The 16362-nt window shown below is 39.1% G+C and overlaps 1 protein-coding gene across 9 annotated transcripts in view; it reads right to left on the reverse strand.

The window, feature by feature from the left end:
• Positions 1 to 16362, reverse strand: part of LOC132819834 (mitogen-activated protein kinase kinase kinase kinase 3) — a 416845-nt gene that overhangs the window by 6046 nt on the left and 394437 nt on the right. For 7 of the 9 annotated variants that reach the window (XM_060831692.1, XM_060831689.1, XM_060831691.1 and 4 more), the window contains 6 exons: positions 12804 to 12862; positions 11226 to 11329; positions 9855 to 10026; positions 8806 to 8823; positions 8369 to 8437; positions 6369 to 6461 (listed from right to left, as the gene is read on the reverse strand). In XM_060831692.1, coding sequence (XP_060687675.1) covers positions 6369 to 6461; positions 8369 to 8437; positions 8806 to 8823; positions 9855 to 10026; positions 11226 to 11329; positions 12804 to 12862 — 515 coding nt within the window. The remainder of the gene's footprint in view (positions 1 to 6368; positions 6462 to 8368; positions 8438 to 8805; positions 8824 to 9854; positions 10027 to 11225; positions 11330 to 12803; positions 12863 to 16362) is intronic. The other 2 variants (XM_060831690.1, XM_060831687.1) reach the window with 1 other exon arrangement.

Raw genomic sequence — 16362 nt, forward strand, 5'->3', positions numbered from 1 at the left:
ATGCTAGTCAGAGTAGGAATGATAGAATAAGCAGGATAAATGCATGGCTTGACAGATGGTGCAGGAGAGAGGGGTTCAGAATTTAGGGACCGGTTCTGGAGGGAGGTGGGACTATTACAAATTGGATGGTCTCCACCTGAGCCGAACTGGAACCAATGTCCTTGGGGCGCTTTTGCTAATGCTGTTGGGGAGGGTTTAAACTAATGTGGCGGGGATGGGAACCAAATGAGGAGGTTAGTGAATAGGAAGGAGGTAGCAACTAAAGTCTGCAAGGAACTAGATAATGAAGTCAGCGTGACTAAGGGGAAGCGGAGGCAGGGAGCAGATGATGAATGCAAAGGGACTGGTGGTCTGAGGTGCATTTGTTTTAATGCAAGAAGTGTAGTAGGTAAGGCAGATTACCTCAGGGCTTGGATTAGTACCTGGGAGCATGAAGTTATTGCTAGGACTTAGACTTGTTTAAGGGAAGGGCATGATTGGCAATTAAATATCCCAGGATATCGATGCAGGATAGAACAGGAGGTAAACGGGTGGAGGAGTTGCATTACTAGCCAGAGAAAATATCACAGTTGCGCTGAAGGAAGACACTATGGAGACACGAGCAGTAAGGCAATAAGGACAGAGCTCAGAAATAGGAAGGGCGCAATAACAATATTGGGGCTGTACTACAGGCCTCCCAACAGCAAAAGTGAGTTAGAGGTGCAAATATGTAGACAGATTATGGAAAGATGTAGGAGCAATAGGGTGGTGGTGATAGGAGATTTTAATTTTCCCAACATTGACTGGGATTCACTTAGTGTTAGAGGTCTCTACATGGAGCAGAATTTGTAAGGAGCATCCACGAGGGTTTTCTAGAGCAGTATGTAAATAGTCCAACTCAGGAAAGGGCCATACTGGACCTGGTTTTGGGAAATGTGCCCGGCCATGTGGTTCAGTAAGGGATTACTTTGGGAATAGTGATCACATTCCATAAGTTTTAGAATACTCATGGACAAAGACAAAAGGAAGAGTACCAACTATACCAAAATTCGGCAGGAGCTGGGAAATGTAGATTCGGACCAGCTATTTGAAGGTAAATCCACATTCGATATGTGGGAGGCTTTTAAAGAGAGGTTGATTAGAGTTCAGGAAAGTTACGTACCTGTGAAAATGAGGGATCGAAATGGCAAGGTTAGGGAACCCTGGATGACAGGTGAAATTGCGAGACAAGCTAAGAGGAAAAAGGATGCGTACATAAGGTCAAGGCTACTGAAGACAGACAAAACTTTGGAAGAATATTGGGAATGTAGGACCAATCGGAAATGAGGAATTAAGAGGACTAAAAGGGTCATTAGGTATGTTTAGCAAACATATTTAAGGAAAATCCCAAAGCCTTTTATTCATATATAAGGAGCAAGAGGGTAACTAGAGAAAAGGTTGGCCCACTCAAGGACAAAGGAGGAAAGTTATGTGTGGAGTCAAAGAAAATGGATGAGATTCTTAATGAGTACTTAATGAGCATTCACCGAGGTGAGGGACATGATGGATGTTGAGGTTAGGGATAGATGCTTGGGTACTCTAGATCAAGTCAGTAGAAGGAGGGAGGATGTTTTGGGTATTCTAAAAGGCATTAAGATGGACAAGTCCCCAGGTCCAGTTGGGATCTACCCCATGTTACTGAGGGAAGCAAGAGAGGAAATAACTGGGGCTTTAACAGATATCTTTGCAGCATCCTTGAACATGGGTAAAGTCTTGGAGGACTGGAGGATTGCTAATGCTGTCCCCGTGTTTAAGAAGGGTCGCAGGGATATGCCAGGTAACTACAGATCGGTGAGCCTGACGTCAGTGGTAGGGAAGCTGCTGGAGAAGATACTGAGGAATAGGATCAATTCCCATTTGGAAGAAAATGGGCTTATCAATCATGGGCAGCATGGTTTTGTGCAGGGAAGGTCATGTCTTACAAACCTAATAGAATTTTGAGGAGGTGACAAAGTTGATTGATTGGGGAGGGGGGGGGGGTACTGTAGATGTAATATACATGGACTTTAGTAAGATGTTTGATAAGGTTCCCCATGGTCGGCTGATGGAGAAGGTGAAGTTGCATGGTGCCCAGGATGTTCGAGCTAGATGGATAGAGAACTGGCTGGGCAACAGGAGACAGAGTAATAGTTGAAAGGAGTTTCTCAAAATGGAGACCTGTGACGAGTGGATCCAGGGATCCATGCTGGGGCCACTGTTGTTTGCGATATATATATAAATGATTTGCAGGATGGTTTCAGTTGCCTGATTAGCAAGTGTTGCAGATGACATCAAGATTAGTGTAGGGGGTAGCAGATAGTGAAGGGGACTATCAAGAATACAGCAGAATATAGATAGATTGGAAAGATGGGCAGAGCAATGGCAGTTGGAGTTCAATCCGGGTAAATGCGAGGTGACGCATTTTGGAAGATTCAATTCAAGAGCGAACTATACAGTAAATGGAAAAGTCCTAGGGAAAATTGATATACAGAGAGATCTGGGTGTTCAGGTCCATTGTTCCCTGAAGGTGGAACGCAGGTCAGTAGGTCAAGAAGGCACACGGCTTGCTTTCCTTCATTGGACAGGGTATTGAGTACAAGAGTTGGCAGGTCATGTTACAGTTGTATAGGACTTTGGTTCGGCTGCATTTGGAATACAGTAAACTCCTGAAGATAGGTTATACCCGAAATGTCGACTTCACCACTTCCTGCATACAGTTCTGGACACCATATTGCCAAAAGGATGTGGATGCTTTGGACAGGGTGCAGAGAAGCTTCACCAGGAATGTTGCCTAATATGGAGGGTGCTAGCTATGAGGAGAGTCACAGAGTTGTACAGCATGGAAACAGACCCTTCGGTCCAACCCGTCCATGCTGACCAGATATCCGAACCCAATCTAGTCCCACCTGCCAGCACCTCCAAACTCTTCCTATTCATATACCCATACAAATGCCTCTTAAATGTTGCAATTTTACCAGCCGCCACCACATCCTCTGGCAGCTCATTCCATACACGTACCACCTTCTGCATGAAAAAGTTGCCCCTTAGGTCTCTTTTATATCTTTCCCCTCTCACCCTAAACCTATACCCTCTAGTTCTGGACTCTCCGACCCCAGAGAAAAAAAACTTTGCCTATTTATCCTATCCATGCCCCTCATAATTTTGTAGGTTGAATAAATTATGATTATTTTCATTCGAAAGACAGAGGTTGAGGGGGGACCTGAATGAGGTCTACAAAATAATGAGAGGTATAGACAGGGTGGATGTCAAGAATCTTTTTTCCCCAGAGCGCGGAACTCAATTACTAGGGGTCAGCTCAAAGAGAGAGGGGAAAGGTTTAGGGGAGATATGCGTGGAGGATGGTGGGGGCCTGGAATGTGTTGCCAGCAGAGGTGGTAGAGGCAGGAACGATTGCATCACTTAAGATGTATCAAGACAGATATGTGAATGGGCAGGGAGCAAAGGGATACAGATCCTTAGAAAACAGGTGGCAGGGTTAGATAGAGGATCTGGATCAGCGCAGGCTTGGAGGGCCATAAGGGCCTGTTCCTGTGCTGTAATTTTCTTTGTTCTTAGTTTAGCTACAACAGATCAGTTGAGGAAAGTGGTGACAAGATACAGCTGCTTTTTTGACCATGTCACTGAGGGACAGCATACTGTGATACTGTAAACTTCAAAATTTTAATCAGTGTTCAAGGATCCTAAGAATCAGCAATAACACTTTCTGGAATAACCTGTTTCCCGAGTTGAAAGGGACAAGAAGAAACAGTTATAAAGAAATTAAAGACAAAAAAACTGGAATCCAAAGTAAGTAAGCAGGAGGCTCAAAAAGCATAGCAAACCAGGCAGCATCAGGAGGTGGAGAAGTTGACAAGTAAACTCCTGAAGAAGGGTTATACCCAAAATGTCGACTTCACCACTTCCCGATGCTGCCTGGCTTGCTGTGCTCTTCCAGCCTCCTGCTTGTCTATAAAGGAATTAAAAGAAAATGCTAATTCACCATCACGGGGAAGGAGTCAAAGCATCATAAAAACAAGCTGTTTCCTGGAAGGCAGGAGGTAACAACTGATGATAATCTGCTGGCTGTGACAAATGGGCAAGCAATATTTCCTACAGAAGAAATGTCCTGAGGCTGAGGGGTTAATTGCATTAAAGTGCATTTCAAACAAACCGCTAATAATGAATGTAAGGAACAGGGAAGTTAATTCTAAGAAGGAGACAAGCTACAGACTTGACGACTCCAGAAGTGTAATCCAAGATGTGGATGAATGTATCAATAACATCTCATTAGAAACTTCATAAGCCAGAAAATTCTACAAAGAATTCAACTTAAGGATTCTTCAGTGGCTGAACTGCAGAGAACAGCATGCCACAAGGATCGAACCCTGGACATTCAGGGACAGGTGCTGTTGATTGGAACTGTAGCTAAATTCCAACATTACTTGGGTAATAGCTAAGTTAAAATGTGAAGGTTAACTTACTTACTGGAGTGGTCTTATTTTGGTTGCTACATGCAATAAAATTTAACTAATCGTTTCGGTATTTGATTGTCTGTGAGATTTCTTAACAAATACTCAATTTAAAGATAGCTTGTCATAATTTACATACAACAATATAGTTAAGAAATAATAGGGAATCAAGGATTGAATTTTGGGAACACCAGAGACAACAGGAACGGAATGAGAAGCCATTGAAAATTATTCCCTGGTTTCAATTACATAAGAATGGAACTAGGTGAGTGCAATTAGAGGACAGAGATGCATTGCAGGAGGATTTTGTAGTCAACTGTGTCAAAGAATGCTAACAGGTTGAAAAGTACAAGGATTGCAGGTTTACCTTTGTCACAGTCACAGTGGATGTTATTTGTGACTTTGATCGGAGTAGTTTCACTATTGTTACAAGGGCAGAAAGCTCAGTGAAGGCATTCAAACAGAATTGTGTCAAAGGTGGGAATAGATTTGGAAGGCAGCAAACTTTTCAAGTATCTAGGGGAGGAGGAAGAAGCTGGGAATTTGTAACATCTGGGGTTTGCTTCAAATTTATTTAGAAAGAATATGATTAATTACTATTACAGTCTAAGTTGAGATGCAATGGGATGGTAATTTAAAATAGAATATCCTTTATTGTCACATGTACTCCAGTACAGAAATACAGGAGTACAATGAAAAGCTTTTACAATGGCCGCCTCTAATGGCACTACCTTAGGTAGAAGGACCTAGGTACAAATCTTGGATACAAAGAGGAATAATGGATAAGTAGTAGCTTTACTCAGTGTCCAAAAAATAAGTTAGAAATAAGGATTGAAAAAGGAAATTGGAGGAGTGAAGGGCTGATTTTAAGACAGAGACTTAAAGAGGGAAAGGCATTAACAAAATTGACTAACATGGAGACTAACAGGGAATGTAGGCTGGTCAGCAGGTTTGAAGTGCTTTGTATAGTTTTCTTGTAATATTCAAAAGGTCACTTTTTTTGAGATGACACAGGACTCAGAACTACTCTAATAGAAAGACAGACTTTTTTCTCACCACTGCTGCCAGTTTATCTCTGGATCACCCACTGCCCAGAGGCAGACTGCAAGATAAATCAGCTTTCCTCAAATGCATGGGATAACCCTCTTAATCAGCCACTACCCTCCCATCAAGCAGCCACCTTTCAGTGACCCTGGCAAGCCCCAGCCCCATGTGGGTAGTATCCTAAATGGCTAATGCAAGATTGAACCGGACTTCCAGCCCTTTGTTGGGGTCCCCACAACTCTGAAAATGCGTTGCTGGAAAAGCGCAGCAGGTCAGGCAGCATCCAAGGAACAGGAGATTCGATGTTTCGGGCATTGGGCATATGCCTGAAACGTCGAATCTCCTGTTCCTTGGATGCTGCCTGACCTGCTGCGCTTTTCCAGCAACACATTTTCAGCTCTGATCTCCAGCATCTGCAGACCTCACTTTCTCCCCACAACTCTGACTAATTTCAGCCCAAAAGCTCAACCAGTGACTGAACTGACTCAGCTGTTCTTCAATGCAGACCTGATCTGCATGCTTTCAATTGGTACATTCGGATGGAAGCAGGTGTAAAAGAGAAGATGCAATGAGCAGAACTGAATGAATTTAACACCGTGCCTGAATCTTAGATGTGTATTTATGCTAGAAATGAAAACTCTCTAAACTTTAAATCCAGTTTAAGTAAGAGCCATGTCAAAAATTTGCTGTACAGAATTAGAGAATCAAATTGTCTTTGATAGTCAACATAAACTTGTAGGTTGGAAAATGTATAAGTAGAAAAGACAAATTTAATTCATTATTCATATGACTTTTAAAAATATGATAATTCCCACATTTCAATGCAACAAATCCTTGAGGTTGAAAAGAAACCCTTACCTATTGATTCAATTTGAAAAGTGAATGTTAGTTCCGATGATAGCTTTCTGCTCGATTTCAATCTACCTCGGAGATTTACAATCTTTAAACATCCTGGCATGTTAAAGCACAAAAGAGAAACAAATATGTAATTGAATAGTATACTTTGGTATATTTCCAAAGATGGAGTATCAATACAGTTCCTTGAAGTGTTCCAAATACATGTGAAAAGTAATATTCTTATTAATTAACTAATGGTAAACATTTATTGAAAGAGGCATATTTTAAAATTTATGCAATTACTTTCAAAATATTTAACAAATACATCTAGTATAATTCATTAGGCAAGTGTGATTTTTTTTTACCTTTTCTTAAATTTTGTCACAAAAATGACTAAATGTAAAATTTGTTTTTAATCCATGTTTCAATAAGTATGGTGTATAGGTGAAGCTATATTCTAATATTGTAACTGAACAAGTTGTATCAAGATGATGATTATCTATTAAAAACCCATCTCAGGTAAATCAGATGAGCTTACCTACCTTATATAATTCTTGCTTTATTTTACAATGTCTTCTGTAAATCCATGTGGTTTTAAATTAAACAGGGTCCAAAATAGCACTATAAATATTCTATCTACTTTTCAATGAGATTGTCTCCAGTGAAGACGAGGTGTTTTTTTAAAGTATGAGGAAAGTTTGATTAACTACTTTTGTCAACAGTTAGTTATGGCCTTAGACTTCACAAACAAGCATTTTCAGTTGATAATAGCTTCAGCAGAAAAACCCCAGACTGACAGTGTGTCATAGTTTGGGGTAGTATCCATTTAACAGAGTCACATGGCACTGCTAAGTCATCAGCAAAGTTCGCAAGCTTGTTAGACTAGTTTGAGCTTGTGCAGAGTACACAGCCTCAGAACAAAATCTCCCTGTTGGGTTGTAGACAATGACAGGTGTTATTTAGCTCTGATTGGAGCCTAGTAACTGCCCAGTGTAGAATAACTTCCAGTAAACAGCATCTTTAAGAAATTCATAATAACCAAAGGACTTATTTATTGGTATTTTGTAACACAGATGCAGTTAAATGAATGTTACTTGACCACATAAATAACCATTTCCCAAGACCTAACGGAACAAGTAGTGCATATATTAAGGATAATTAAGTAAAATTACATAAAATAAAATATAAATAAGTTAATTTAGTGTAAATTGGTTGTATAGATATAAGTAATCAGCGGGGTTAGAGTTTTATAAAGTATGGTTACTGAACTAAAGTTCTCTCTAAAAGTGTGGACTTGGACTATTTAAATATAATTATCTTCTACAGTATAATACTATTAACTGAAAAAAAAACCTTCATTAAGATACCCCTCGGAAAGCAGCTCAAAAATATAATATTGAATATATTTTTCTGAAAAACAAAACCTACAATGCCAAAAAGGGGAAAAAATGCTGTACAGTGGTTTTGAGCTCTGCCCTTTCAGTTCTGAGAAATAGGTTAGATACTAACTTGGGCTAAAACTGGACGAAAACTGAGCCTTAGCAGGAAAGTTATCCCAGGCGAAATGAACTGAAGGTAATCTCAAATCATTATCCATTAGATTGGATCAACAGTACAATCACAATGCTTGCTATAACTCAGCACGAACTAGCATGAAATTATCAAATTTGCTTAGAAGGGCCATTAAAATCAAAAAGCAACAATTTAAAACACAGGGGAATGAATAAACAGACTGATATGAAGGTTAGCTTGAAGACATACCATTTAAAGTAAAAAAAAAGCTTTAATTTTTCCTTGATGCTCACACTGGTTGCTAATGGTTTATTATTTAACCACAGAATTCATAAAATTGTAAAAAGGAGGCTATTCTGTTATTTGTATCAGTGTCATCTCACTGAAAGAATTACCCGTACCAATTCACTCAAATATCTACATAATAATAAGCTAATTATAGAATTTATTTTTCAATATAATTTAGCCACTTTTTTTTTAAAAAACAATTTTTTTTTTTGGAAACTTACGATCCATGCAGACTATTATTGTATCTCTTTCTAGCTGGGTTACGTGGATGACATTTGCCTGTGGCATATCTGTAACAAGTGATAAAACAGCATTACTCATCTGCAGCATATTTACAGCTTTCTTCTAAACATTTATTTTTCCTGTGAAATAGACCAGAGACTGTGAACCAGTGGAAATTGCTCAGGCTTTGTAGTGAGTGTTTAACCTTATATTTTTTTCGTGAGTGAGCAGTGGTGATTAAAGGCAACCCTATTCTGACAAGTTCTGACAAATATCTCCAAATGTATGTTTCCTTTCACCTTGAATGCAAAGAAATTGTAATGTTAATTTTCTAAATGCCAGACTAAATTATTGATGTGAACTAATAACATGCAATACAAATAAACTTAAAAATTAAAAACCTGAACCTTTTAAACAGGTTTCAGTAAATACTCACATTTGCCTCTCAACTGATCTGGAGGAAGACAAGAAATGAGGCAAAGTTGCAGTATATTCATCTAATCCGACAAATTACATAACTAATCTATGCTCAATTCCATTCCATAGTTGAGATGTGTGGTTGCATACAACACAAGCAGCATTATATTCATGACCTTTCTAATTGTTTATGGATGGCAAGAGTACAATGGTGTTACATGATTCATTTTGCTTTTGCGCAGGAAGTTTGATGAAAATGCTAAATAAATTTGCATCCTCAAAAAGTGATAATATTCACTTAAATGTCATTTTACAGCACCCTCAAGCTAAATGTTGACAAAAACAACATCCACATACGGCAGTTGCAAAGCATACTGCCTCTTTTCATTGCACTGTTATGAGGAAGTAATGACAACAAACTTTGTGCACCAATCCAATCTCTATATTCACAGAATCCAAAAGAGAGGCCCTCAACAAACTACTGAACCAAATGGACATTTGTAAAATTGTGGAATAAGACATGGTTTTGATGTAGTGAAACATGTAGTTATACAATGTGACTGTACAGAAAGAAACTGCTGTCCTGTTCAAATTCAATTTTATCCAGTTTCTCCAGACTATACCAACAGTACTATGGGAAAGATAGCTCCTTAGTCACTTTTGCTTAACTAAAAAAAAGGCTGCTTCAACTGTGTTGTAAATATATAACTAGAAAATAGGAAAGATATTGCAACAGAACAAAATGTCAAGAGAGGCTTTTACTCTAATCTTCTCATTGCTGCCTTCTTCTCTCTCTTCCCCAGACATCCAGAAAAACACAAGCCTTGCATCTCTCTCCTAACAAGAGTAATAATGGGAAAACTGGAACCAGATCTCTGCTGTTCTAATGTCACTTTGTTAAAAAGAACTCAAAGCAAATCTATTTCATCTTGGTTAACTTAGTCGTACAAAATGTATACAGAATGTTATGGTAAGTGACAACATACTTCCAGATCATTCAAATTAAACTTGAGTAAATAAAAATCATTTGTCATTATGTTCATCTGTATTAAATCACAACGGACATACCTGTTTCAGTAAACCAACAAGAAGTAGAATTTGGATTAACAGTTTCAAATCGTACTACTTGGTTAAGTTCTGTTCCTTTACTGACAGCAACACATAGCAAGGGGTATTCTTGCTCTGGAACAACGAGCAGTTCAAAGACTTTCAATGGATTTGGCAGAGGGAAGTCGACATGCTAGGCCAAAAACAAAGGATATATGCATTGCATTACATTACATTACTTGGGTGTACCAAATATAAATTCCTCATTTTAGATAATTCGTTTAAGCTATTTAAAATAACATCCTATTTATGTTTACGAACTAAACAAACTCGGTCTAATGAAGCAAGAAAAAAATGAAATCACTCCTTTTGAGTAATTACACCAGAAGCTACAGCTACAATAAATTTGAATTTTCTAAACTAAATAAAAAAAATACCAAACCATGCATAAAATAGTATTTTGGGAAGAACAGTACAAGGTACATACTTATTGCAAGAACTATAAAGAAACAGGTTTTCAAGCCATCAATTTAAATTACAAATGTTTGGTTGTGCTGATAAGAATTACAAATAACGAAATCTGCATATCCCACAACAGTAAAAACATCCATCCCAACCCTTACCCATTACCCCCCTCAACCCTGTGTCTTGTTTTCCCACTTCATCTAACAAAGGAGCACTGCTCCGAAAGCATGTGATTTCAAATACACCTGTTGGGCTATAACCTGATGTTGTGTGATTTTTGACTTTTTCCCAGGACAAATTATTATCAATCCAGATTTTTAAGAAAATCAGCACGGTGGTTCAGTGGTTAGCACTGCTACCTCACAGTGCCAAGGACGTGGGTTGGATTCCTACCTTGGGCGACTGTTTGCGTGGAATTTGTACATTCTGCCTGTATCTGCGTGGGTTTCCTTCAGGTGCTCTGGTTTCCTCCCACAATTCAAAGATGCATAGGTTAGGTGAATTGGCCGTGCTAAATTGTCCATAATGTTTAGGGATGTGTAGGTTATGTGCAATAGTCAAGGGTAAATGTAGAGTAATAGGGGAATTGGTCTGGGAAAGATACTCTTTGGAGGGTTGGTGTGGACTTGCTGGGCCAAAAGGCCTGTTTCCAATCTGTAGGGATTCTATGATTAAATATTTCCCCAATTATTCTTAGGTTGACTAGGCCACGATGCATAAGACAAGTGGGTAGATGCAACCAAATAACAGCACAATTTTACATACAATCATATAAAATAGCAGAGTAGTTTAATGCCAAAGGCTAATGCCAGAGGACTGCAGGGTTGTAAATGTTGCAGCCCTGCTCAAACTCTGTTATTAGTCTTGCATTTTACAGGAAAAAGTAAAAATGTTGGACTGAACATCACTTGTAAACATTTCACTTACTTTGATTAACATAAACTTTTGCATTTGCTCAACCCATTCCAACAAGACGATGCTGGATTGCAATGCACCACAAAGGTATTTGTGTCCTGTGTAAGGATTTCTCACTGTAACAAACAATAAGCAACTTAGTATGTTTTCCAGTCAAGACTGATGAGGAATGCAGTTAATTACATGATAACTAGCAGAACAGGAAAATAAAAAGTTAAACCCAGACAAAGGTGAAGTAGTACACTTTGGAATGAAACCACAGTTCCATCTTCAGCTTTCATTTCCTCTCCAAAGTACTGGAACATGTTGTCACCTCCAGATTTGATCCTTTTTTTTCCTGAATCCCTCCAATCAGGTCTCCATCAACACCAAAGTGCCAAAATCAAAAATGATACCCATATGATTATGACAAAGGTAACTTTCCTTTCTCTCCATCTTAATTTATCAGCAATTCTGAAACAGTCAATAACTCCAGCTTCTTCCGCACTGCTGTTTCGCTTACCAAGACTGCTTAGAATATTTTATCTACCTAACCATAGCTGAAGAACCACTTGCATTCGTGCCCTACGGTCTGGCACTGCTACCTCTGGTGTCTTTCAAGAATTGAGCTTAGGTCCCTCCTATTTATGTACATGCTTACCATCCAAAAAGACCAATTACATATGCACACTGACAACACGCTACTTGTCTACTATTGCTTTACACTCTACTGTGCTAAATAACCAGGCTGCTTTTACATTCAATACTGAAATAGCATAAATTTTCTCCAATGAAATATCCAAAAAACTGAAGTGATTGATTTTATTGTCTGTTTTAAAATTCGTTCCCTTGCAACTAACTCCTGGCGTTTCCCATGGTGGAACATGAGGTAAACTTAAGGTCATCCAAACCTCTGCTCCCTCTGACTTCAATTACACCAAATCCCATTCATCGATCACCCAATGCTCACTGAGATCCTCTCAAACCAATATCATGACTTTTAAATTCATAAAGTTTTCAAACCCTCCTATGGTCTGACCTGCCCCATCTTCAGCTCTACAATTCTCTAAGATTCCTTCGAAACTGGCTTCTCGCGCAACCCCAGTTTTAATCTCTGTAGCACTACTGGTTTCTCCTTCGGTTACCGAAGCCCATTTTAACAGAAATACACTCCATTCACCTTTCCACCTCTTTCCTCCTTAAAAGCTACCTCTGACCAAGTGTCTGGTCATCTGATATTATGTGGCACAGCATCATTTTGTGTGTTTATAAATGTTCCCTCTGAAACATCCTCGGATGTTACATTATTACATTGAAAGCGCTAAAAAAGTGAGTTTTCTTGTTGTATGGTTGTGAATTTTTGGAATTCTCTACCTCAAAGGGCGATAGATGCTACTGAGATCAGATGATGTTTAGGCATTAAAAGGTGTGTATAGGAGATAATGAGGATTGGACTGTAAAGTGGTGCCTTATTGTTGATCATTAAGTGATGGTGCAGCCTTGAAGGACTGTATGATCTCCTTCAGCTCTTACCTTTTACATTCTTGTTGTCGACTTGACTAAGACCCATACATACGGAGATAATCAAGAAAACAGAAAATATTTCCTTACCTACACAACATTTTTGGCAGCCTTTTGTATCTGGAATTTTTGTAGATACAGCAAATTTCCTATAAAATAAATTTAACAATCAGATGCCTAATTCATTTATCCTTTATGGTGTGTATTCATAATTAATAATAGTTCCAAGTCATTAGCAGATCAAGTCAGAGATCAACTTAGAATGATAACAGAAACAAGATGCAATAATTGCTCATTCAGTACTTATGTAGGTTAAACTGTATGATAATCTGGAAACAGTGAAGCTGTTGAGGGAGGTGGTGGTGAGGTAAACTTGAATATCAGTGAAAACAAACGCAGTGCTTTCAGATGATGCCTCTAGGAGACAACATGTAGATGTGAAGTAGGAAGGTCCAATGACAGATTCTCAGTGCGAACATTGGGATTAGTGTTGCAGAAGTTGGAACAGACCTGTTATAAATGATACTCTGGCCAGAATTAGACAGATAAGAATGACATGAAAATGGATCATGATTCTGAATTACATATGGATATTATAAACTTTTAAGTACAACAATTATTTTTAGAAGAAAGACATAAAAGCTGAGAGATGGCTGAGGTGTAAACTCAATGGCTGTTTAAAAGCCCTTAGTGTCAAGGAACTTCAGACTGCAACACTTCAGAAAAAGAGAGAGCGAGAGAGAGAGAGAGAGAGAGAGAGAGAGAGATGAACTGAACTGTGATCTCCTGTGGGTTGCAACAGCAGACACGATGAGTTGAAAAAAAGTTAATTCTGAGCAAAAGACATGTTATGTTTCATCCTCCCAAGAATACACAAGAAAGGAAGTTAAAAAATTATCTACAACCCCTTGTCTGTGTGCAAATGAGCTGGCGTACTGGCGTGTCAATGTGCTCGTCTGTGGTTCAAATTCCACAGCTCTAAAATGTGTTCTAAAGGGGCACTGCTGCATATGCAGGTAACAGGAAATCAAGTCTGCTATAAAAAGTCATCAGCATGACCACTGTTGAAGGAAGCTGGTCAAACCCATTTCAGCTAATTTGCATGAACATGTCATATTTTATTAAATAGATTAGATTCCCCAGTGTGGAAACAGGCCCTTCTGCCCAACAAGTCCACACCGACCCTCTGAAGAGTAACCCATCTAGACCCATTTGCCTCTGACTAATGCACCTAACACTATGGGCAATTTAGCATGGCCAATTCACCTGACCTGCACATCTTTTAACTGTGGGAGGAAACCAGAGCACCTGGAAGAAACCCATGCAGACATGGGGAGAATGTGCAAACTCCACACAGACAGGTGCCCGAGGCTGGAATTGAACCTGGGTCCCTGGTGCTGTGAGGCAGCAGTGCTAACTACTGAGCCACTGTGCCACCCACTTCTTATATTTTCTTGCATTTAGTAACTAACAAACTCACTGTTTTTTAAACTCAGGAAAGCCCGGTTAAATTGGCTCGTTGTTTTAAAAACGAATTTATTTGGGCTGGGAAAAGTTAGGCACATGGGAAGGGATTTTTTTTCTTTCAATTAACCTTGTTGTGGCCAATCAAGGGAGGGATGAGTAAAGAAGAGGAGCCTGTACATCCTCCCCCACCAAAGAGCATAACCTTCTGGGAATATCCTATTTGGAATCAGAACTAATGCAAATTCTCATCCAGAGACCAGTCATAACAAGAATGGAGCCAGATAAGTGCAATCTCATTCAACTGGACAACAGAGAAGATTTTGGAGAAGTTTGATGTGATCAACAGAGTCAAAGACTGCAGACAGGTTCAGAACAACAAGGGAGATGGTTCACTTTTGCCAAAGTTACATAGGATGTAATTTGTGATACTAATTAGCTATTTTGGTACTAGGGGAAAGGTGGAAACGTCAGGGCTTCAAACACTAAAGGTCTGAGAAATACAGCTTTTTTCAAAATTGGAAAAGGTATACAATGGTGTTCCCCAGGGAAACCTACAAGGACTGCTGTTAGAAGCCAATTCGGAAGGGTGAATTGAATCCATTCCTGGTCCCACTTCTCCACTGGTTACAACAAAGTTCAAGTTTAGAGACAGAGAGAGACAGAGAGGTGATACTACCAATTACAATATACATATGTCAGACTGTATACAGACATAAGTCAGCCAAGTTTTAAGTAAAAAATGAAGAACCGGTTAATTGCAAACAAAAACTTATTCAAGCAAAAAGATAAAGATTAGTAACAAAGATTTAACATATAATTACCCTTCTTGCAAAATAATAAACAGTCACCAAGGTTAGAGAAAAAATTTTTAAAAAATAGAACGTTATTTTAAAAGTATTTTAACATTAAGAAAAAAAACAATTACAGATGTTTGTATATTATTCAAACTTTGGTCAATGGCCAAAATCATTTTGCACATGAACTACAGATAGTGGGGCCTTTTAGCTGGCTTTCCTGCAGACAGTGCTGCAGATTTTGAATTTGACTTTAGGAGAATTTTATTGTTTTAGGAAGACTTGACTTGCAATGATGAGACCTTCTACTAAGTTCCTATCTCTCATATTTTGAAGAGAGGCTGGATTTCAGAGAAAAGAGGGGGGCAAAGCCTGATGTTCCAGACAAATTCTCCCTGAGTCACCGCACACAAAACTCTACTTTCTCTACACAGATGCTGCCAGAATCTGCTCAGTTTTCCCATCAATTTCTGATTTTGTTTTTGATTTCCAGCACCTGCAGTTCTTTGGTTTTTACATTCTCCCTCTGGGTGTGTTAAAATTCACTAGCTTTATTATATGTCCAAACTGGGTCATGTGACCTCTGAAAGTTTTGTTAACACAGTGATTGCAGTTGAGAACCATGTACAAGGGAACCTCGATTATCTGAAAATCGGATTATCCAAAGGAGATCTCGAGGTCCCGATAGAAACATTACATCAAAGACGTGTTTCCAACAGTGATCGCATCTTTTGTTTACAGTGATTAAACAGGCACCGTCTCCAAATGACTGACCTCCCGTCCCCTCACCCCACACGTTCCCTGGAATTCTACAGAGGGGCGGGGGACGGGCGGATGGGTTGGACTGGATTGGGGGTGGGGCCTTGCACGTTGTGCGCTGCTTGCAGTCTCCTGAACAGGGAGCAGACTTCAAAAACTCCGAGCCCCAGAGGAAAGGCATTTATTTGATTTTCCGGATAATCGATTATCCGAACGAAAAACTGCCACCCATCACGTTCAGATAATCGAGTTTCCACTGTATTCTTTGCAAATGCAACATTTTATCCTTTTGCAGCTAGTCTCTTCTGCTTCACAAAGTATGCTTTCCAGGATATGGATATATTCCTAGTCAATTATATTCTAAAATAATATTTCCGATAAGGGAAACAGACAATAAAAGTAGACCATTTAGCTTTCTGAGCCAATACCTCTATTCAATATGATCATGGCTCACCATCTGATCCAGTACCTATTTCCCACTTTTTCTCCAGATCCTTTGTTCCCCTTAGCCCTAAGAACTACAGCAAACTGTTTCTTGAAAATATTCAATGTTTAGGCCCTAACTGCTTTCTGTGTCCAAGAATCCCACATGATCCCACTCTCTGGGTGAAGACATTTCTCATCTCAGT

Source organism: Hemiscyllium ocellatum, chromosome 10, assembly GCF_020745735.1.
Source record: "Hemiscyllium ocellatum isolate sHemOce1 chromosome 10, sHemOce1.pat.X.cur, whole genome shotgun sequence".
Taxonomy (NCBI): Eukaryota; Metazoa; Chordata; class Chondrichthyes; order Orectolobiformes; family Hemiscylliidae; genus Hemiscyllium; species Hemiscyllium ocellatum.